At 37.7% G+C, this 24,788-nt stretch overlaps 2 protein-coding genes across 4 annotated transcripts in view; one reads left to right on the top strand and one right to left on the bottom strand.

The window, feature by feature from the left end:
- The first annotated feature begins 563 nt into the window (after nt 1–563).
- Nucleotides 564–17,493, top strand: LOC134805173 (saccharopine dehydrogenase-like oxidoreductase). Of its 3 annotated transcripts, XR_010146250.1 has the most exons (10): nt 564–762; nt 1,280–1,448; nt 7,547–7,734; nt 11,826–11,955; nt 12,594–12,708; nt 13,882–13,968; nt 14,905–15,292; nt 15,712–15,806; nt 16,495–16,870; nt 17,263–17,493. XR_010146250.1 is itself a non-coding variant. In XM_063778474.1 (9 exons), the coding sequence occupies exons 2-9, from the start codon at nt 1,280–1,282 to the stop codon at nt 16,589–16,591; spliced, it is 1,269 nt and encodes a 422-aa protein (XP_063634544.1). In that variant the 5' UTR covers nt 564–762; the 3' UTR covers nt 16,592–17,493. The 3 variants fall into 3 exon arrangements, 2 of the variants coding, with proteins under 2 accessions (XP_063634544.1, XP_063634557.1); XM_063778474.1 differs by having other exon boundaries at nt 16,495–17,493; XM_063778487.1 differs by lacking the exons at nt 564–762; nt 1,280–1,448; nt 7,547–7,734 and adding an exon at nt 7,880–8,002 and having other exon boundaries at nt 16,495–17,493.
- Nucleotides 17,494–21,709: 4,216 nt separating this feature from the next.
- LOC134804705 (homeobox protein CDX-1-like) overlaps nt 21,710–24,788 on the bottom strand; it is a 39,300-nt gene continuing 36,221 nt past the window's right edge. The window contains exon 2 of the mRNA XM_063777863.1: nt 21,710–22,333. Within this exon, the coding sequence (XP_063633933.1) occupies nt 21,945–22,333 (389 nt within the window). The 3' untranslated portion in view covers nt 21,710–21,944. The remainder of the gene's footprint in view (nt 22,334–24,788) is intronic.

A 24,788-nucleotide genomic window follows, 5' to 3' on the forward strand; every position in this document is an offset into this window, starting at 1 on the left:
AACTTCAAATCAAAGTGTTGCCTTTTTTGGTGCACCCAGGCTGTGTATGTGTGCGTAAAAACGTGTATGTGTGCGTAAAAACGTGTATGTGTGCTCTTTTAGGGATGTGAAAAGTCGATTTTAATCATGTTATATATCGATAAACGCTACACAGCGGAACGAAATAGCTATTTATTGAAGCTTCAATATCTTCGTTAAACATAAAAATAATTGAAATGCTAATGAATAATAAATATATTAGAATATAATAAAATGATTCAATTATTGCGGAACACATATTTTAGTAGGTATACGTAACGATAAAATTGTGATATAGTAACCACAATAAAGAATAAAAGCGTTTTTGTTTATTTTAGGTATCGTTAAACCTTTGAAGTAAAATTAAAAGTGCAAGAAATGTCGATAGTTTATCGATATGACTTTATCGACATGGCTACAGCAAGGTGGTGTTAAATTGTCTATCGTACACTAAAAAAAAGTGGTAACAGTGACAGCTCGCTGAGACTGAATCTCTATATATTATAAATCTATGGTCAAGAGTGTCAAGTTGTCCAATCAGCCATCAGCCGGCCGGCGCGGCGCAGTTTGATAATGAGTGTCATACTTCGCAGTCATTTTATCAATTTTATTTCTTGTTTGGAAGAGCTGCTTAGTTCTTCCTTTTGAGTCCCATCCCAGTGGGAGATAATTTATTATCATTATCCTTCTCTAGCTGGCAAAGAATTAAAACTTGTGCTTATTTCGATTCCATTAATTTTTAAGGTAAGAGGTCACCTTCTGTTTAATTTGATTAATTAGATGAGCCAGTGTTTTCTAGTCTCTATATTTTTTTTTACCCAGTGAAAAGTGTAATTGAAGCGTAATACTTTGAAGAATATATTATTTATATCTTGTAACTAACTGTCTCTCCCAATGATTTCCCTTTTAGTTTATTTGCTTTTTGCTGTGAATTTCACAAAATATATTGGTAAACTAGCTTAACGGATGCTAAGATTTCTGTAAATATATTGCTTTAGGTACTCCTTGACCTAAATTGCAAAGATATTTAACATCAAATAAATAGCTAGTAGGTTGTTGGTGGTTTTAAATTGCTTCCTGTATGAAAATGACAATGACCACATCTTTTAATAAGTAAATCACCAGTAAATAAAATACCCCTTGTGAGATCAAAAAACAATTGTTTAGTACCTTTAGAAAAATCATAAAATATATGTACCTATATGTATTTGCCAGGGTACGACAGATGTCTAAATCACATAAATAATTATGTTTTCAACAGATGTCACGTCTCGATATAGTGGTGTTTGGGGCCACAGGCTTCACCGGCAAGAAGGCAGTTGAAGAGTTAGTCCGTGTTGCCAAGAAGTATCCAGGACTGACATGGGGAGTGGCTGGCCGCTCACAGTCCAAGTTGGAGACCCTCATGGCTGATATTGGAAAATTGACTGGTAAGGAATAATTTAATCACCAGATGGATGAATCACAAAAACATAGTTCACAATTTGATTGATTCCTTAGTATAAAGTTATCATATTAATATATTGATTGAGTATTTGTTGTTAAACTAAGAAAACAATTAAATGCAAGCACCTTAGATTTTCACCCATATATTAATATAAATATTATTTTAGCACAATAAGTACAAATAATAGCTCAATCCAGTTATACTAACATCACATCATCATCATCATCTTGTCTGCATGACACTTCCTCACATTTGATGAATTCATGAATTCATTTGTTGGTGACAATTTCTTCACCACTTATAAATAGCACAGGTACTAACATGATCATGAATCATCATTATACCTACATCTATTTGATTTGTTACAATTGTTTGTGTGGTTGCATTGCATGGGCGGATGTTACAGATAAAAACCATTGCAAAAGAACAACAACTTAACAATCCTTGGCATAGGTCATCACTACGAGTACACCTTATAAAACAAAGTCCCCCGCCGCCTCTGTCAGTTTGTGTGTTTGTTTGTTTGCGTTAAACTCCAAAACTACTGAACGGTTTTTCATACGGTTTTCACCTATCAATAGAGTCATTCTTGAGGAAGGTTTAGGTGTATAATTTGATAACCCGTGCGAAGCTGGGGCGGTTGCTAGTCTACTTTATAAAGCAGGAAGGTAACAATAACAAATGTCATCTACTATGAGGCAAATTGTGATGAGTATTTAAAAAAGGATTTAATATGTACATAAAAGTAGTATTGACACTCACACCTTTTTTCGCAGTAGGTACAACCATTTGTAAGACATGCATATTTATGCTAGCAATATAGCCCAAAGTAATAAGGTGTAAGATTAATCAACCATACTCTTTTTTTTATTTTGAAGTGTGATGGGTAAACAATACAGTGATTGACAATCTATAATTTTGTTAATACCTAGATTGTCATCACCGTAAAACCGGAAATCATGTACCAAATATCGTTATTGATTGATAATAAAGGGCATTTGAATGACTTAGATATTTGAGTGTACTTGTTATTACGTGTGACAAACATGCATACTATAAAAATAAAGTAAATATGTATGTCTTAACAACCTTGAGGTATACCTATAACCTATCTACTGCATACAGAGTGTGATAACCTTTGGTCGCAAAATTCGCATTATAGCAACGCAACCTATAACGACGTGGGCAACCTATAATTTAACTGATAAGCACAAGTTTTATCGTCTTTTTCTGATAATGATTAGAATGCATGATGAAGGGAAGGTACCTTTTAAACGCAAATACATATAAGTCAATGTTAAAGGTAGGTATGCATTTTATCAGGTGCTCTTTGGCACATGTATGGATAATATATTAGGTATAGTATACATATACCTACTAGTCATTCAATTAACAAACAAAAGATTGTATCTGGGTAAGTACTTGTAATAATATTATATGAAAAAAAAAGTTTAAATGAACAATCATTAATTTGTCTAATAATACTTAATAACTTTGACCTGATGGCTAAAGGCTCCAATTGTGTCAATGTCAATGGCTAAATCATGGCCAGTCAAAAGAAGGTAATTACCGAATCAATGCAGCTCTACACCTTGTTTTTAAATTAGTATAACGAAACTGTTTTTAAACCTTTATAGATAATGACTATAGATTATTTAGCGTCTTGACGTTTGGGGCGGCATAACACTAAGTTGACTTTGACGAGTCCATTAGTAATGCTGTTATGTTATTGCTACATATCAGAGGATTAAATACAGGGAATTTTTCCATTGCGCGGGAGTTTATTTTTAAACCGAACTGGAAAAGCAAAGCAACACGCTTAAAATAAATCTTTAACTACCGAATCGACGACTTTATCGGCCTTGTGTTACATGTAGTATGATTACGGCTTTAGCAGACATTGACCTCTACAAGGGCAAAATATTCCTTTTTATGGTTCCGAAGTCAAAATGGAGCAATTATAGTTTGACAATGTCCGAAGGTCTGTATGGCCACGGGTAAGCTTTGTGACCATGTTATACCACGGGGTTATAGGTGTACACCTATAACCTAGGGTGTGGTTGCCATTAATCTAAATTCTATAGCAACGCATAGCTATGCTCGGAGTTTCTCTGCGGGACCGAATCCGTACCTAATGATGAGACCCGCAGGAGAACCAGAGTCGTCGACATAGCTCAGAGAGTTGCAAAGCCTTAAGTGCTCATTGCTCGGAGAACTGATGACCGTAGGGGTAGAAAGGTTCTTGATTTACGAACACGGACCGGACGACGCAGCGTGGGAAGCCCCCTACAAGATGGACCGATGATTTGGTGGAAATTGCAGGGACAGGTTGGAGGAGGTCACCATGTGACCGACCGCTGTGGAGATCATTGAGGGAGGCATCTGTACAGCACTGGACAGTTTCGTGGATGATGATGATGAAGATGAACGTATATCTCTCACATTTTGGATAATAGATACGCGTCCTTAGGCTACTACCACTTGCCAACGAACGGGTCGTAAGTAGGGAATGTAAACCAGTATGGAAAACCCGTTTAATAACCATTTGGTAACCGAAATTTCATACAAATAAAGGCCTGTTTACATTCCTTAGTCGTAAGATTATTTTCTCCAACATGCAATGAAATATTGATGTTATGTTCCTTCGTCTGAGAAGGCCAGACCTAAACAAGCAAATTGCGAAGATGGTACGGCGTGACCTTCGGAGCTCCAACGCCGTCCTTCACAGTGGGAGAACTCCAAAGGCGTGGAGCGGGAGTTTGGTGGTGCTGTTTTTTAAGAAGGGGGACAAAACTCTCCTTAAAAATTACAGACCCATCTCGCTCCTGAGCCACGTCTATAAGCTGTTCTCACGAGTGGTCACGAATCGTCTCGCCAGGAGACTCGACGAGTTCCAGCCGCCAGAGCAGGCAGGGTTTCGCGGAGGATATGGCACCAAAGACCACATTCACACAGTGAGGCAGATTATACAGAAGTCCGAAGAATATAATCAGCCCCTGTGTCTAGCTTTTGTGGACTATGAGAAGGCCTTTGACTCTGTCGAGACCTGGGCTGTTCTGGAATCCCTACAGCGATGCCAAATAGACTATCGTTATATCGAGGTGTTGAGATGTCTATACGAAGCCGCCACTATGAGTGTCCAAGTACAGGGCCAGCAGTCTAAACCCATCCAATTGCGCAGAGGAGTGAGGCAGGGGGATGTTATATCCCCGAAACTGTTCACAAGCGCGTTGGAAGATGTGTTTAAGACGCTGGACTGGAAAGGTAAGGGCATCAACATAAACGGCGACTACATCTCACACCTACGATTTGCAGATGACACAGGTCTTAATGGCGGAGCCGCTGGAGGAGCTGAACCGGTTGCTGGACGACCTAGCTTCAGCCTCACGACGCATCGGTCTTGGCATGAATTTGGATACAACCAAAGTCATGATCAATGGCCACATTAATCCAATACCGATAGTCGTACATGGTCACCTCCTCGAAATCGTTTCCGAATACACTTACTTTGGGTAGATTCTGCAGTTAGGTAGAAACAATTTCGAGAAGGAGGCCAAGAGGAGGATCCAGCTGGGCTGGGCAGCGTTCGGGAAACTTCGCCGAGTCTTCTCGTCATCCATACCGCAATGCTTGAAAACAAAAGTTTTCAATCAGTGCGTCCTACCCGTCATGACCTACGGAGCCGAGACATGGACACTCACGGTAGGGTTGGTCCACCAGTTCAAAGTCGCTCAGCGAGCTATGGAGAGAGCTATGCTCGGGGATTCTCTGAAGGATAGGATTCGTAACTAATACATCCGACAGAGAACCAAAGTTACCGACATAGCTCAAAGAATTAGCAAGCTGAAGTGGCAGTGGGCTGGCCATATCTCAAGAAGAACCGACAACCGCTGGGGTAAACGTGTTCTTGAGTGGAGACCGCGACTCGGCAAACGTAGTGTAGGACGCCCTCCGACCAGGTGGGATGACGATCTGCGAAAGACTGCAGGCAGATGCTGGATGCGGCAAGCTGAAGACAGGGCGCTTTGGCGCTCTTTAGGGGAGGGCTATGTCCAGCAGTGGACTAATATAGCCTGATGATGATGATGATGTTCCTTATAATAGGCTGCGAAGTATGACGTTTCAGGTGCGGCTAGGACAAAAGGTCGTTCATGGAATTTCATACACATCTTGCAGGCCTAGGCCGGCAAAGTCCTCTTTTTTAATTTTCATTTCACAGATATTTTTGACACAGTATCGTGGCATTCATCCATTAAAAAAAACTAGAGGCAGTATTTGCTTTATGGTTCGTAATGACACTCTGCCACTACGCCTATAAAAAAAAAAACAAAAAACAATGTTTGCTATTTGCTAATTGCAATATTTGCTAATTTGCAGTTTTATTTGTATAAAATCAACATGAACTTAATAAATAATACATTCTATAATTTTATTATTTTAAATTTAACTACACAAATAAAAACATTTAAAATATTTCATCTAAACGTTAGCGGTAAAAAGGTCTACTCAAACACGCGTAGTTATATTTTTTAAATTGTTATGGAGGTAAAGTTGAAAAATATTCATTCTGTTTTATTGGATTTATGGTGCGTTGTTAATTTTTTGACTTTAATATGAGTTCCGACGAAATAATGAATTTAATATTAATTGTAATCGTAGGCGTTGGAATTGGCAGCGTAAGCAGAATTGATTTTAATAACTTGCTGCCTCTGCCGCCAAGTCAAAGACGAAGTATGTATATGGTTGCTTATGGCAATTTTATTATTTGACAAACTAAGAAAAATGGCTTACAGTTTATTAGAAACAGTTTTGTGGCATATTTTAAATGAATGTAACTACGAATTCGTCAACACTGTGGAAATTATACTTATTTACTCCGTGCATAAAGCAACGATGTATGTGAAACATGATATTAACATGAAAGACTATGTAAACTTATGTGACGAAAACGACAGTCAGACGGATACTAGGCGAAAAAATCAAAGATACATGAAAATATACGGGTAGTAAAAATACACGACTCGTGTAAAACATACGCGTGATAATGATATAGGTACGTGTTGGTTATATTTTGGGTGTACTTTACTTTTAGTTTTTTCTATAAATAAAACTTGGGTTTCGTGGATTTTTTATTTTATTTATTTCATTGCATGTTTGAGAAAAGCACTATACATACCTCGGCGGGAAATGGGGTTGCCCGCGCTCAGACCTACCGGCCTCGCTTCGCTCGGCCGTCTATATGTCTTCGGCCGGCAACCCCTTTCGTCCCGGCCTCTGTAGTAATGTACTATTGCCATCATAGGCGTGGGGTAAAACTTCTTAAGGATATCGCTATTTCAATACTGGTTGTACTTGTAGCTGACGCAATACATACATGGAATGTAAAAACAGACTATTAAAATTATGCGCTGACACATCTTAGAAACTTTGACCTAAAGGCGCAACAATGACTTGGACATTTTTGTTCACACTTAGCTTTATTTATTACATCTAAATTCCACTGGTTTATCATTTAAATAAAGTACCTAAGTTCAAACCTATGTACATTTAGAAAGTAGAGAGGTACCTTTTGTATTTGATGTCATTTATAGTTGTATTGTACGAGTATACTAATAAACTTGTACTTATCTATAAGGTACTTACCTATAATTAGTCTGATTTATGTTTTCACGGAAAACATAACATTTTTGCAACATTTAAGATACCTATTTAAACTTTTCAGTTTGTATTGAAAATTAGTCGGTACCAGTCTAAGATTTGAACTAGCGAAATATCGATTTGATAATCCAATTCTCGATAAGCGACAATCGTTTCTAGTTTAGTTATTGGTTTTCCTTAGGTACATAATTTGCAGTTTGCTATGCCTCGACACTATTCTGACGAGTCCAAAATACGGGCTTACGTTACGTTTTCCAGACTGAGGGACACCATCAGTTTGGAGACAACAATTTATACCTACAAACTTTTATGAAGTCGCATAGGTCCATTACTTTGCTAAGACCAGGAAATAGGTCTCACTTGACACAGTAGTACTCATAGATGCAGGTGAAACGAAATAAAACCCTTGTAAATTGTTCACAGGTGAAAACCTCTCCAGCATCAAGATCATAGTAGCCGACGTGTCCGACGAAGAGTCCATCAAGCACATGTGCGAGCAGGCGCGAGTGATTGCCAACTGTTGCGGCCCGTACAAGTTGTATGGCGAGCCAGTGGTCAAGGCAGCGGTCGCTACTAAGACGCATGTGGTCGACGTTAGTGGGGAGCCGTTTGTAAGTATCTACCACTCTTTATGACTACAATGATTGTCAACTGCTGCGGCCCGTACAAGTTGTATGGCGAGCCAGTGATCAAAGCAGCGGTCGCTACTAAGACGCATGTGGTCGACGTTAGTGGGGAGCCGTTTGTAAGTATCTACCACTCTTTATGACTACAATGATTGTCAACTGCTGCGGCCCGTACAAGTTGTATGGCGAGCCAGTGATCAAAGCAGCGGTCGCTACTAAGACGCATGTGGTCGACGTTAGTGGGGAGCCGTTTGTAAGTATCTACTACTCTTTATGACTACAATGATTGTCAACTGCTGCGGCCCGTACAAGTTGTATGGCGAGCCAGTGATCAAAGCAGCGGTCGCTACTAAGACGCATGTGGTCGACGTTAGTGGGGAGTCGTTTGTAAGTACCTACCACTCTTTATGACTGTACAATGATTGTCAACTGCTGTGGCCCGTACAAGTTGTATGGCGAGCCAGTGGTCAAAGCAGCGGTTGCTACTAAGACGCATGTGGTCGACGTTAGTGGGGAGCCGTTGGTAAGTACCCACCACTCTTTATGACTACAATGATTGTCAACTGCTATGGCCTATACAAGCTGCAAAGCGCACGGTGGTCAAAGCAGCGGTCGCTACTAAGACGCATGTGGTTGACGTTAGCGGGGAGCCGTTTGTAAGTACCTACCACTCTTTATGACTACAATGATTGTCAACTGCTGTGGCCTATACAAGCTGCAAAGCGCACGGTGGTCAAAGTAGCGGTCGATACTAAGACGCATGTAATGGGGAGCCGTTAGTCAGTACGCTTTACAGTGATTGTCTGCTCTGCTACTACGGCCTGTGTGCTGTTATAGGGGAACCATTTGTAATTCTGTCTCCACATTGGATGCGGATCAACACGCCGCTCCAGTGTGCGACCAGCTTGTGGATCCACACAAGTGTGATAATCGCTTAAAGTGTAAAGTTGGTTGCATTTAAAAGGAAATTCTTTTTGGTCCCGTCGTTTATTACAAATCATAAAATTAATTGCAAACACACATTAGCATTACTCATTAGACATAAACGCCTTAACAAATAACATTTATTTAAAATCCCAATCCCAAAACAATATTCAAATGTAATGTGTTTAAATTTTGCTAAATAAATATTACAAATAAATTTATCATCAAGCTTGACCTTTATAATGTCCCGGTCTAGACAATCCAAAATTATTATTGTCTTCATAGTTACAGTCTACACCCACATTTTTTCCCTTACTCCATTGAGATAATGTTGAAAAAAGATGCTTATAATTGTGTCGTAGACCGTACAATGTATCACCTTCACAATATCTACCACGCATTACTGTGGAAACAATAGGTGACCTAAATGACCTGTCTCGCGGTAGAAATACTAGCAATTTGGTTTAAGGGAACGTATATATGTAATTATAGGTATTTTCGGCTCATGAGTTATTTCAGTACTGTCACCAGGAATAATATCTTGTACGGATGAGCGCTCAAAATTATATGACGCTCTCCTATGGCACTAGAAATAATATCATATCCTATTATGATATTTATGATAGATATTTTTGCCCGATTAGCTGCGTGATCGTACTTCTTAAGGATGGCATAACATGTGTCTAACCGCAAGCTAAATGTGATCATTCACCGCCGACTGTGTGCTGAATGTAAACGTTTCTTTATAGGTAGTGTAATAATGCCAATTGAGAATCTAGAACATTCTATAATATGGTGACAATAATATTCTGGTGGAACTTAAATTATGCTATTTATAATGCAAAAAGTTATAGGAAACTGCCGTGGTAGCACTTACTTATAACTCACAAAAATTAATTATTTCAATTCCCACTATGATGTCTGTGATGTCTATGATTACCAGTTGATTCCAGTTGAATGACAATTAACATGTACTCGTGCTATAATGATGCTGCTTTTAGAATAATTGCAACTGGAATTATTCCGAGTCGGTTCATGGCCATTTTTTCATTCTTTTACATCGATCTTCTGACATATCAGTATTGGCAAACATAAGAATGTCATAGTATTGGGTTTCACACTTTCCAACGTCGATAATTGTCGGTGATGTAGGTACATATATTTGGGTACTAGGTGTCTTAAAATATCTCATAATATATTTCGAAGCACCGACAGAAAATGCACAATAAAATCGGAATCCTGCACCTGTGTATACAAACAAACCCAGCGTGCATAAACAATTCATGCAAAAAATTACCTTAGCTTCAATATTTTGTACTTCGTCAACAATTTTACCTACGTTACGTCGTTCGTAGGTAACTAGATAAGAAATGATTGCATCAACTCGTAGAAGGATATAATTGTGAGATGGACGACAGATTCACGTTAATCTAGCATCGTCAAAGCCTGGAAAAATAGTAATTACGCTTAGTTGATCCTCGTTGCTATTAGATATATACCTACATGGGAATCAGACGAACCAGATGTCAGATATACTTACTTGGTCAAGCAAATCTTGTCAGTAGAAAAAGGCGCGAAATTCGAATTTTCTATGAGAAGCTATCCCTTCGCGCCTACATTTGTCAAATTTGCCGCCTTTTTCTACTGACAAGATCTGCTTGACCAAGTATATTTGATCACGCCTTTATTGTTTATGGTTTCTATTTCAATATTTTTCTGTAGGTACAGTAAATAGCGATTGTACATAATAATTAATTGATTACATACCTAAACTGCGTGCCAATGTACAACCCAATATGTGTACTAAATTAATTGGGTTGTAAATTGGCGAATCGAATTGTCGTTTCGTTATCTATAAAAACAGGGCTTAGGCTTAACCAGTTACGTCCATGGCCATGTGTACCTATGCAACAAATCGGAGTGACATGCATGCATAGCCATTGGATCTGCTTACCATTAGGTGGCCACTGGCCAGTACGCTTGGTTGCCACCAGTACACTAGTAGTACTAGTACAGTACACTACTAGTAGTACAGTAACTGTAGTCACACTGTAGTGTACAAAAATTAATACCTACATTGCATTGTAGTGCAACTACATTGAAACAGAGCAAGTTTCATACCACATATATTTTATAGGTACCGTTCTATATCGGTCTGATTAGGTAATTCTGTCTGGTAGTGATCGAAGGTCAACTTCAATGTATATGGGGTATGCGTCATGTAGTGGCTATGATCGGAATGATAATTTTGTTTACATTTGCTGCAACTATTTAATATGAAACGAAATATATTATTAGATTAATACCTACTCATACTCAAGTAATGAAAAAAACAACACCATAATAATATTCATCATATTGACTTTAAACGTAACTGCTAGGTAGTCCAATACTCAACTACAAACAATTAAATGGCACATAAAACTAGAGTTAGATGGTTTTAAAAAAAATCAATTTTCTAATTATGTAGTTACTTACCTACTTAGATAATCAAATACCTTAACCCGAAGGCAACAAATATCGCAACTAATCGCAATAAAAGGTACGCTATTCTACTCGTACTAAAATTATGATTAGAAACCTTACGTGATGAGTAGGTAGGTAACCTTGCTAGTATGACGCAATCAACATCATAAAGTCATGTTTTGGGTATATTGCGTCATGTTATTTAGTTTTTGTGTAGACAATTTTTTTATGTTTCCTGAAAGAGAAAAATAAACTAACACACCTACCTATATTTCCGTTCTCCGTAAATATTTCTTAATCAGTATATTGAGCGGTAATAACTAGAGGTATTGATGTGCGACAACAACCCTTGATTAAATAGGCATATTTCTATCTTCAACGGGCTTACTGATTTGATCAGTGCTGATTAACTAGTGGCTATGTGAGCTGTAGATATGGGTACCTCCTAAATCCCCATGGCTCAGGCATTAAAAAAACGAAATCTACAATTGTTTTATATAGGTACTTAGTTATACGAGTATCTAACCTGCTTACAAAATTTCACGAGAATTGGTTTAGAAATGCGACCTGTAGAGCAAAACATGCGACACACGAAATTTACTAAAGCATCCGCCTAAGACGCAACGTAGACGCTTCGCTTCGCTCGGTCAAAAAGGAAATAACAAGACTCCGTATTATGTTTCCAGTTCATCGAATCAATGCAACTGAAATACGACCAGGCTGCACGAGAGGCGGGCGTGTACATCGTGAGCGCGTGCGGCTTCGATAGCATCCCCAACGACATGGGACTCGTTTACATGCAGCAGAAGTTCGACGGTAAGTTTAACCTAGTATATTGAGCACTATTAATATTTTAAGCCTAAAGGGGCCCATTGATTAACAGTCCGCCGGAAAATTTTGACAGTTCCGAACAACTGACAGGCCGATACCGTCCGGCGGACTGTTATATCAGTGGGCTCCTTTAGTATTGGGAGGCTAATTTCCCTAATTGAATCATTCTCGTGTTTAATGCTTGCTCCATTTTTATTCGGTTATACTTTTATCTGACAGTAAACAACGTTGCTAGGACATTATCAATTTTACTTATCATACACGTATCAATGGCTAGAGTAACCAGTATAAGTAAGCTCTCCGATTACACATAGGTTGTTACGGATCTCACGGTGACGTTACACTGGAGTTTTCGAGATGTCTACTCGCTTGCGAGTTGCGATTAGCCAGCAACCGATGGGAATTGGATGATGATGCTTATTATGACTATGAACTCTAAGTACTAGAAATAAAGTAGAATTTTACTAATTCTGTAATGGGACATGCTGAATATGCTGATAGACAGTCCAAAAATTTGGGGCGATAGAATAAAAGTTTCACTTTAATATTGTCCTTCTCGGTAAAGATTAATTAGTAGGTATATTACTATTATTGCCCTGACATTGTTCTCATCTGTTTTTCAGGGACTCTGAACTCCGTGGAATCTTACCTAAGCTCGGAAGTGGCGCCGGAATACAGCAGTGAAGTTACCAAGAACGGCATCATACACTACGGCACTTGGGAATCTCTTGTGAACGGGTAAGGCGAGGAAGCAAATTATTTATATACAGGTGGCCCAAAAAACGTTGACAACGTTTTTTCTAATTATTTTATCCAGTATTAAAATTAGCAGTGGTGCATAGATAATTTTCCCGGATTCATAAGTTCAAAAGAGTGGCCACCGTACTCGCCTGATCTAAATCCAATGGATTATAGTTTGTGGTCAATCTTGGAGACAAGGGCATGTGGTTCAAAACACAAAAGTGTAAACGCTCTAAAAGCATCACTTACCAAAGAATGGGACAAAATATCCTTGGAGGAGTTGAAATTTTGAACAAAAGTTTGCGTTTGTGTATCAAAGCGAAAGGAGGCTATTTTGAAGACAATACATTTTTGTTGCATAAAAAGACTGTAGTTTTAAAAATTAATTTTTAACTCACTTTGTACTAGTTACGTAAGGAATTAATAAAATAATTAGAAAAACCGTTGTCAACGTATGTTTGGGCCACCCTGTACAACGTGTTGCCTAGAAAATCGATGTCTCTTCAGAGCTGGTCGTCCTAAGGGCTTACCGTAAACCGTAAACCACGTACGACGTGTTGCCTCTCTGTCGCACTTGTAAAATCGTACGTAAGTGTGACAGGGAGGCAACACGTCGACCGTGGTTCGCGGTAGGCCCTCTGAGGTTGAATCCTGGTAAGGATAGTCGGAGAAAAGATAAGGTTAGATGCATTACGGCCAAACATAGCCATGGTATTTTGAAATTTGTGTGTAGTCGGTTATTTGTTAAAGATTAGGTACCTACTTACCTATAATTAATTATGACCCGTAAAGTTTTCGACGGCTACACAAACAAGAACAGATATTTAAAGCTTAAGTTCTTTCTTTAGTCGTAAATACTAACCCCCTTATTCATAAACGTCTACTAAAGTTGACAAGCCGATAATAATCGTTTGTCCCTTTCCGACGTATAAAGGGACAAACGATTATTATCGGCTTGTCAACTTTAGTAGACGTTTATGAATAAGGGGGTAACACTATATTGGTAGGATGACCCCAAAATATAGTTCCATATTATATGATAGAAATTACATAAGTAGCTGTCAGTAAAAAAAATTGTTATTCTTGTTTGATATTTATAAACCCATATTTCAAGGTTTTAATATGTCATGGAAATGTGTAATATTTTATAGTGTATTTCTCTGGTTCCAGAATTTGCAGCCGCAATAAGTTACCCGCACTACGGAAACAGCTGTACCCGGACCGTTTGCCGAGCTTCAAGCCGAAGTTGCATCCCCGGTAACTGCTCATTCATTACACTCTGACCACGCTAACTTTGCAGTAACAATACATAAAGTGTATTCATCCTTACGTGTCTTATCATGTAAACAAACAAACGTCAAATCCATAGAAAATCTAGACATCGTAATGTCAGATGTTTTTGAGGTGTTGTTACTGCGATTATTTATGAAAATCTTATTAGAAATTATATATTTCAGTGGTTATTTGGCTGATTTCAATACTTTGTGAGTTTCATTAAGTATACAACAACATTTTAAGTGATGATTTTTGAGTAATGCCAGAGAAAAGTATGATAATGTCTTCGGGAAGTACTTATTTACATGATAGGACAAGTACCTAAGGATGAATGAATACATTTTACATATTCCTATAAGCTCCATACTAGGCGTAGCACTTGGCATGAAAACTTAGCGTGGCCTGACTCTACTTAACTGTAAGGTTTGTCAATCCAATTAAATACTATATCCAACTAAAACATATACATATGGCGCCGTAATAATCATAGGATCATAGCGCAGACGAGTCACACGCTAATGTGAACCAGTGTGACTTCTAAATTAGGCACAGATTAGTTTTTACATATTTGCGCGTTCTAGGCGCAGCTTTCGCCTCTTTCTGAAACACTTCACCCCCTTATACATAAAACTTTACGGGCCTGATTTAGTTAAATTATGTTTTATCTCTTTCTTACAACTATGTACATAAGTCAAAATGACAGATAAAGACAAACGATTTATAGCTAATTCAGGCCAGTAACGCGTTTATGAATAACGCCATAAGAATATACTGCGAAAATGGTATTTATTTTATTTAAACTTTATTGCACAAAATATATACAAAAATGTACAAATGGCGGACTTAATGCCAAATGGCATTCTCTACCAGTCAACCAAACAATAGTAATAGTGTCTTAATAATAGTTGTCCTTTTCAGTGGCATCGTCCACAAGCACGACGGCGCGTACTGCCTCCCGTTCCCTGGCTCGGACGCGTCCATCGTGTACCGCACACAGCGCCACATGTACGAGGTGGACCACAAGCGCCCGGTCCAGTTCAAGCCCTACTTCAAACTGCCCTCGCTCTTCGCCACCATACTCACCTCCATCGTGGCCACGTTCCTGCTCCTCATGGCCAAGTTCTCGCTGACCAGGATGCTGCTCCTGAAGTACCCGAGGCTGTTCTCGGCGGGCATGGTGACGCACGAGGGCCCGACGGACAACGTGATGAACAACACGTCGTTCATGTTCGAGTTGTATGGCGAGGGGTGGGAGAAGGGCGCCGATGTGGAAGCGACCAAGCCGACTAAGAAAGCTGTAGTCAGGGTAATTATATAAATTATATTAAAACATAATTACACCGGGTCTATCGAGAATTTATTTTGTTACAAGGCACATACATTTGCGATAGAGCCGGTTTAAATATGTTATTTTTGTAACAATTTTGTCAGTAGAAGCAGAATAGAAAAAACCATATTCAACTCTTTTTCTGGGGCACAGTCTGCGCTATCAAAATCGCTGCCAACTTAGCTCTGTCTAACTCTCATCATCATCATATCAGCCTTTTATCGCCCACTGCTAAGCATAGGCCTCTCTTCGAGTACGACACTTATCCCGGTCCCACTCTAACTCCATAGAGATCAAAGGGTGTAGGCATACGGGTATCGCATCGTTAAAAGTGGCTACGCATGTAAAAACTCATTTCCACTTGTATTAATTTTACTTATATTTATGTTTCACGGCAGGTGAAAGGCGTGAACCCTGGCTACGGAGCAACAGTCACCGCACTAATCTATTCGGCCGTCACCTGCCTTAAAGAACATGACAAGATGCCTGGCAGGTAAGTACATGGAAATCTGTAGTTCAGAGGAATACTATGACGCGACGCGACGCTATACGTTATGCGGTTGCATTCACAACTTAGCATTATAGTGACCTCTGTCAATCGAAATTTCATTATCTGCCTCTCTATCACTCGAATACGCAAGAGCGATAGAGAGGCAGATAACGATATTTCGATTTTCGTGTTTCGCGGTAGGCTCTCTGTTGTCAATTTAGTTGTTAAAATATATTGCTCTATTTAACTTTTTTTTATTTTTTTTAAATTTATTTGCAAAAATCGTCAAAAAACGATGACGTAATTTATGGACAGTCCCTATGTCGTAAAGCGTTCAAAGGGTTAATTTGTAAAATTTCAATTATCAATGTTACGGCAGACGTGGCTCACTCCGCGATTTCGTCGCGTCGCTACATGCACATGCGGCCCACACCAATTTTGGTGTCTAGCAGTAGTAATTGCCGCGCACCGGCAACCGGACCGGACGCCTGCTCGCGCTTGCGCCACCTTGCGGTCATATCTCTCGTAATACACGCGTTGTTAGAGAGTGAATCTTCTGGACCTAGTACTATTATTTATTCTGTGGTTACGGTAACATCGCTATTGTATTCATCGAATTCACTTCAATATTACGTAAGCCTTAATCACATAATAAGACACTTAAAAAAAATTGTTTCTTCTTTATTTTTAGTGGCGGAGTATTGACTACGGGAATCGCATTCGCCAAAACCGATCTCATCAAGAACCTCAACGAAAATAACCTCACGTTTGAGTATGTTCAAAATTAATGTTACCGTTAATTTTTAAGTTACCTTTTAAATACCAGTTTATCATAGTAGTGGTCCATGATCAATATGATCATATTGGCCAATGTAATGGAACATTGCGTTTAATAATTACAGTTACCTATATATGCCTTTATTTTTGTTTGTAGTATTTGCAGATTTTATATTGATGTTAGCTTCATGTATTACGAATTACGATAGAAAGTCAAACTATTGCAACTTACAACTAGTATAACTAACTTTATTTTACGATAAGTTTGTTACTATTTTACTCGATAATATGTACAACCAAGCATTTACCAAATAGTAGGTACAAACATGCACTTACCAACTTAATAGTTTATAGAGCTTATTCAGCTTAATGTTATCGATAGTACAACCAAGCATTTACCAAATAGTAGGTACAAACATGCACTTACCAACTTAATAGTTTATAGAGCTTATTCAGCTTAATGTTATCGATAGTACAACCAAGCATTTACCAAATAGTAGGTACAAACATGCACTTACCAACTTAATAGTTTATAGAGCTTATTCAGCTTAATGTTATCGATAGTACAACCAAGCATTTACCAAATAGTAGGTACAAACATGCACTTACCAACTTAATAGTTTATAGAGCTTATTCAGCTTAATGTTATCGATAGTACAACCAAGCATTTACCAAATAGAAGGTACAAACATGCACTTACCAACTTAATAGTTTATAGAGCTTATTCAGTTTAATGTTATCGATAGTACAACCAAGCATTTACCAAAACAAAGTTATCGTTTTTAATAGATATAAAAGATACATTATTTTATGCTTAAGTAACCATTGTTTGTGTCATAATTGTAACTAATCAAATGTGATATCTACATGCATTAAGGTAAAGGGCATTTAATAAACATTAAAAGATATAAGATTTTTTTTATAATAAACCTACCTATAGACATTTGTATATCCGGAGTTCAACAAACGGGTTGTCAACACTTTATTGCAGTAGTAAAGTTCTTAACCTCCTATTAAGACCCAGCCATACAAAGGAAAAATCCAGAATTTGTCCCTGAAATTTGAACCTATAGTGCAGGGAATAGAGTTGATTTTGGTTTTGAAAGTTGAACGAAACAAAACAAGCTTCTCTAACTATTCCAGTTGAATATGATTTAAATTTCATCGAACTGAATAATTACTATAGGTAGGACCTTGGGCCTTAGGAGGATAACACACAAATATTATTGAGTTCTTGCTTCCATTCTTACCTGTACCAAACACTGCACCAAGTCTTGTATTTGTACGTCACAGATTTTTTACAACGACGCTTCCTACTTTCGAGCTTACGAAACACGACTGTATCATATTCAGAAGGCGATAAGGAGTACCTAAGTAATTTTATATTAAATGAATTATATAAAAGTATTACCGCCTGCTTCATTTTGATAGCAATCTCACTGTTTCAACTATGCAGTCACTAGCTATCAATTAATCGGGCGCTATTATTTATAAGCGGGAGTCCGCTGGATGCGGGTGGCGCAAGACCGGTCATTGTGGCACTCTTTGGGGGAGGCCTATGTCCAGTAGTGGACGTCCTCTGGCTGATATGATGATGATGATTATTTAAAATATTGTCCACATTTGATGCATTTTGCGTAGGTATACTACAACCACAATTAGTGTGTAGACAGAACTAGGTACAGTCAACGGTAAAAATATGGGTGTAGACAACTTACTCAAAAATATGTCCCATAGTTCTTAATTCACTGACATAAGAGTTATGGGACATATTTTTGAAATTATTTGTACACCCATATTTTTACCGTTGACTGTACTACTCCGTGTATGGTACGAACGATATGGCCGTACCTACTGAAGTTTAAGATGCTTGGGATGCCTTTACTTTCGAGGGTAGTTTTTTAAAACCTTAAAAACATTAAAACTTCAATATGAAAATAGTTACAATTAATTTATTGATAAAGTATTAGGTACTAGCTTAACAAATGTACACACAAACCGACCTAACACGCAATTACTATATTAGTATACCAAGTTGACTGTACACTTTAATTACATAGAAGCTGTAAGTAATAAATTAATTATAACAAAAAAATGAGCTTTGGTCTTATGTAAAGTTTAATAAAAATAGATAAAAAAATATGACACATTTGATTTTTGATAAATAAATGATATTGTTCGTTTAACCACATAAAGAAACTATCTTGTAGATGTAGACAGATACTCCATTATAATTCGTATTCTACAATTAACTAGACGGCACCGTACGCCACCATAAAATCATATCAAAATGACATTAAGTATAAACTAAATTGTAACGAACACTCACTAGTTATTTATCAATATGCCAATATCAATCGAGGGCGGGTCCAGCTTTATAGTCAGGGGGGGGTTACATAATCAGTGGCGTAGCGTGAACCAATCTAGCCGTGGGCGAAAACCACATCTGCGAGGCCCTTTTCAATTTGTGTTTTCCTAAGGTAATAAAAAGGTTAGCTTTGCAAGGCCCCCCTAAAAGTGCGAGGCCGTGGGCGAAAGCCCCATACGCCTACGTCTAGCTACGCCACTGCACGTAGTCAAATTCTAGTTATTTTTTGTCGCATGGTCAAATCCTAGGCCCAGCCCAGGACCCAGGGCGGAGGGGGTCATCGGACTCATGGGGGTCAAAGCGGAGATGCATCTCTTTTTATCGAGCGATCGCCCCTTTTATCTCTCTCGGAAACATCAGGCGTTAACCGCGTTTATCATGCGTCCATACACTCCAATCACTCCATGCTCCATCATAAATGTATCAAACGCGACGAGTCGTATGTACCTAAGGGTAGCTTATTTTAATATCCCTTTACCTATATTTTTTTTAATGACCTTACATTCTGAACATGAATAAACTAAACACCTTGAGCCCAAAAAGTTCAGATTTCGGTTAGAATGGTTTAAATAAGACAAATAAGGCTTACTCGACAATAACAAAACTAACATCACACAAAATCTTAAAAAAATAATGTCTACATACATACTCGTACAGTATATAAAAAAGGAACTTCATATTAATGTATGTTATAGGTAGGTAATATATCTCTAAATAAGGGGTCACATTCAAAAATATTTCAGTAATTGAGCGTTGCAGCAGCTGTGAAATCTCTAGCTGCGAAGGGTAATACGTAAATAGTTAGTACAGATGGCTGTAAGTGTAAAGTTTGTATTTATTATACCTAATTAACTACCTGTGGACAATATGTTTAGTTAGACATATCTCTATAGATTTGAATGGTTCTAAAAGGGTTAAGGTACGAACTTCGACAGTCTTAACTTTTTCTGTCTTGCTAATTAATAAGTGTGTTCCGTCTGTTTCTGTCAATGAGTATCTACAGCGATATGCAGTAGTCAAAATACCTCTCTAATAACCCCAGAACAACGGCTGCCCTAACGATAAAATTATCTAGGTAAATGAATAATTAGATAATCAAATTTTCAGCTAAACAAGGCTCAACACTGTAAATACTTACATAATGTTGATAATAATGATAATGTACATATTTATAAATTGTTTGAAACAGTATTTTTGACATAAAACGTGATATATTTTTAAATGGTAAGTACAATTCACCACATTCAGTGTGGTGTAAAAGTATGGTTAACTACGAGTCAAGTTAATTGCCGCACTGAAGTTGTTAAAATACAGTTACTAAAATATTATTTAGGCCAATTTTGTCCCGCCGCGAATGCTGGCTATGATAAATAATTGTTAGATAGATATTATTGTTTAATTCATTAGCACTGTAGTAAAATTAGTCGTGAAATTTTCTCGCTAGATTTTTTTTCTAAAATATATGTTATGCTTATAATATTTATATTATAAAACTACCAACCTTCGTTTTGTACGCTGACAGTAAAGTTAAGCATTGTTTTTTTTTAATTAATTAACGATATGGACTAAGTCTATCCGACACTGGCACAGGGGATACTAAGAGAGGACTTGTATGTCACATGATTATAGATTTATTGGTCTAGGTACCAATTACAAAACTTTAATTGTTGTTGTCACTTATGAAGTGAAGTGTAGGTACATTTTTTTCGTCGTGCTGTTTTAGAGGTACTTACTAACATGGCAGGCTACCGCGAAAATCGAAGTTCGTAAATTTCGAACAACTGGCTCTGTCGCTACTTCAGATATTAGTTGGTTAATATTAATTAGAGTTAATTACGCCTTAATTGGATTAAAGAGAAAGATGCCCGAAATTTGTGAACTTCGGTGTTCGCGGTAGGCCCTCAGATTTGAATTAGTTACGAAAACTGTGAAAGTGCGTCAGAAATACATACCTATTTATTCTTGTAACACGCTTAAAGGCATGCGGAAGGGTACCGTAGACCGGGGTGACTTTGGAAAATTTGGGGTTACTTTGATAGATTTAAAACGGCCATAGAATTACCATTATTCATTATTTACTGAAAATATTCCTGTAACTAGTTAGATTACTATATATTCATATTCACCTACTGTAAAAAATCTCGCATGAATATATTATGGCTTAAAAACTAGAATTTTAAAGTCGCCCCTGCATTTGAAAGTCACCCCGGTCAATGGTACCTAAATTTGTAGAATTTCTTATCAGATTTTATTGCTCTTGATCGTACTTATATGTCGTAGGCCGATCGTAAGATCAGGCAGATCGTAATGTTCCTGTGTAATGTTTTGACGATAGTCACATTAAACCAATACATAGGTAGGATAGGTTCGTTAGGTTGCTTCAGATGCCCGAAGGGCAAACTGCCCAGAAATAGGAGCCCCGCGTAGCGCACGAGTCAAAGATTTTCACGTTTCACGATATGCCTAGGAATTTCACGATATGCCTGATCTTACGATCGGCCGCCGACATATATAAGTAGACGGTGTTTACCTACCTAATAGGTAGGTAATTAATAAGTTCAGAGAAACGATTGTAATGACAGGAAATTCGTTTACAATGTGAGTTTGCCAGCATAAATTAACACTGCTTTCGCATTTTCCCCCTCAACTCCAAACACCTGGAAAAGTCATAACCTTCTACTTCTCAGACATCTTGATATCTTGATTTTTGATATAATATATATAAATTATATGAAATCGCGTGTGCAGATGTACAGGCAGAGGTAATTTTATGTCGATATCTCGACGGTGGGAGTGGGAGTTGAAGGGTTAAGAATGTCGCTGAATTATGGTTTAAGATATTTGTTTCTAAAAATATTGATAAGCGTGGCAAAGAACATTTGTATTTTACACAACCTACAATTAAATACAAGGAAGCTCTGTACAAAGTCTTAAATAGATAAAATTTCTTCACTTCAACACTAACAAAACTAGTAATGGTCTCTCAAGTTCACGTTTTAACTTGATTCTCGACTGTTCTCACTAGAGCCAACAACATCAGACGAAACTGCTGCTTGGACCTCGGGGGCAACGATTAGCCCTTCCTTGATTCTCTTCTTCTGCTTCATGCGTCTATTCTGGAACCATATTTTGACTTGGGTCTCATTCAGTTGCAAAGCGGAGGCTATCTCTATCCTCCTCGCTCTTGTGAGGTATTTATTGAAGTGGAATTCTTTTTCTAGTTCTGTGAGTTGTTTGTTGGTGAAGTTGGTGCGGCCGGTGTTGTTGAGGTTGAGCAGAGAGTTGGGTAGCATCTGGCTGCCGGTGGGGGTGCGCATGCCTTCTTGCGGACTGCCCATGACGCCCTGGGCGACGAACTCCGCCGGGGGAATCATCAGCTTTGGCGCTGGAAATAAATAAACAAAATGGTTAGACGAATTGAATATCTTCTTGCTGTTGTTGTCTGTACATGTTCGTACATGTTTTGTGAGGTATAGGTAGGTTAGGACCATTAGGTAGTTATAGTTACCTTATTATAGCTACACACACAAGTTACGATAATTTTTAGTATGTAGGTATCTACTTACAAGATTAACAGACTTATAATATTCGTACATATTGCTAAAAGATGCTAGTGGACATTATTAATGGTACCTACAGTTCTATCGTCTCTTAAACTATGATGTATAGAGTTCTTTTTTCTAGCATTAGAAAAAAGGTAAACTTGATGTGTCTTTTAATTAAAAAACACGTTTTAAAAATAAGTCACGGCAAATATGTAACAATTATGAATCTAATACGATCATTTATATTCTTCTGCTTTCATAAGTAATAGTTACTGATTTTTAAAAAGCGGTTTTCAATTAAAAGACATGTCAAGATCGCTTACTATAGCAAAAAACGAACTACCTATAATAAAAATAAAAGTTTTTTTTGTAATGGAATAAATGCAAGTAGTAGTTTAAGTAAACCACAGGTAAGCCATTTCCGCTAAAACAGATCTGTTTACAAATCCTTCGTGATCCTCCTAAAGAGTACACTCAGGCGCATATTTGACAGGTGTCATCTTTTCAAAGTTAAAAAGAGAAATTTCAATATCGGCACCCCGCGGCGCGAGAGTCGTGAGACTGACTTTTATTGTTGCGAGGATAATAGTATACTTAGGATTAATAAACATTACATGTTTTGGTCTGTTTAGTTCATTTGTTTTGGTGTGCATAAGTAAAGGTAGAAAAAGTTGCATAAAAACGACCGTATTTTTGCAATTGTTTGGAGCTGTATCACTCAAACATGGTTTTGTAGGCTATTGGATTTTATTATGCGTCATTATTGGTTTCCAACAATATTTTGACTCTCTTGTCATACTTAGGTAATTAAAATCGTAAAAATGTCTAATGAAAAAAAAATGATTGCAAAATTACAGTGTTGCCTAGGCCTGGCTAAGTCTCAAAATGCCAAAATCACATGTGCCTACGTCTACTTTGCTTACTACGATGTTGGTACAATTTGGTACAATTGTTCTTTAATTAGGTTTGCAAAACTGACAGCTAACCCCTTAATCGGTATCGATTCAATTAATTGAAACACGTCCAATAAGTTACAACTGTTGTCCGTAGATGGACACCGCGTCGATAAGTTTATTAGAAGTTAGAAGGGTAAACTTTTACGGAGTGATGATTGAAGTGGAGAAGAATTGGTACCTATTAAATAATATGCAGAATTTCCATTCCAAAAAATCATTCAATTATTTCAACATTCAACGTGTAAGTATTTTGTAATTTCGGTAGTTTGGTTTGGAACTTCACGATTGGTTAAACGCTTGTCTGATAGAAAATAAAATAAAAAATAAATACATAGGAACTAAATTCGGCACAACATTGTGACGATCAGCGCCACATCCCCCTCCACCGACTTCGCACCTTCCCAATCTCGACTTAAACATAACTATACTTGGTCAAGCAAATCTTGTCAGTAGAAAAGGCGGCAAATTTAAAAAATCTCGGCGCGAAGGGTTATCGTCCCATAGAAAATTTGAATTTCGCGCCTTTTTCTACTGACAAGATTTGCTTGACCAAGTATATTTATTAGATAGATAGGTAAGTATACTTAAGTTACTATGTAGTAAATACATACATATAAAATGTGGAATGAGCTATTATAGTTCAAACTAGCGACTCGCCCCGGGTTACACAAAACCGTAGCAAATTATATACCTAATAACCTTCCTCAAGAATCACTCTAACTATTGATAGGTGAAAACCGCATGAAAATCCGTTCAGTACGGTTACCATCAGTTTGTCACTGACATAAACGCCGTCGAGAACGTAATTTACTTTCTATACATCCCGTTTGCACTAGTATGCGAGTGCGAGATAGATGTATAGAAAGTAAATTACGTTCTCGACGGTGTTTATGTCAGTGACAAACTGATGGTAACCGTTCAGTAGTTTTTGAGTTTATCTCGAACATAGGTTACATACATACAGACAGACGCGGCGGGCGGCGGGGGACTTTGTTTTATAAGGTGTAGAGATAAGTATTACGATTTTTAAAATATTAGTAAGTTATATAGATTTTCTAACTGTACGAAATATTATAATGAATAGTAGTGAACGGTAGCAATGGTTTAATTTCATGGCAGCGTTGTTGGGTTAAAGGAATCTGTAAAGTAAAATTCAGCTGAAATTATTAATTAAGGTTAATGACCTTCATATGAATCTTAATTGACCGTCTCCTTCAAAATTGTTATATTCCTTTACTTTAACTGCCATGCGGCCATGGAATTAAAACGCTGTTACCGATAACGAATTATGGCTGATTAATTAATTTAATTAATTAGGGCTGATTCTTTCAGATTGTCT

The sequence above is a fragment of the Cydia splendana genome, chromosome 2, assembly GCF_910591565.1.
Source record: "Cydia splendana chromosome 2, ilCydSple1.2, whole genome shotgun sequence".
In the NCBI taxonomy this organism is placed as follows: Eukaryota; Metazoa; Arthropoda; class Insecta; order Lepidoptera; family Tortricidae; genus Cydia; species Cydia splendana.

Coding starts and splice junctions, on each gene's coding strand:
- LOC134805173 (XM_063778474.1), top strand. CDS start 1,280: ATGTCACGTCTCGATATAGTGGTGTTTGGGGCCACAGGCTTCACCGGC. Junction 1,449..7,546: donor TGATATTGGAAAATTGACTG/GTAAGGAATAAT, acceptor AATTGTTCACAG/GTGAAAACCTCTCCAGCATC. Junction 15,293..15,711: donor CTAAGAAAGCTGTAGTCAGG/GTAATTATATAA, acceptor GTTTCACGGCAG/GTGAAAGGCGTGAACCCTGG.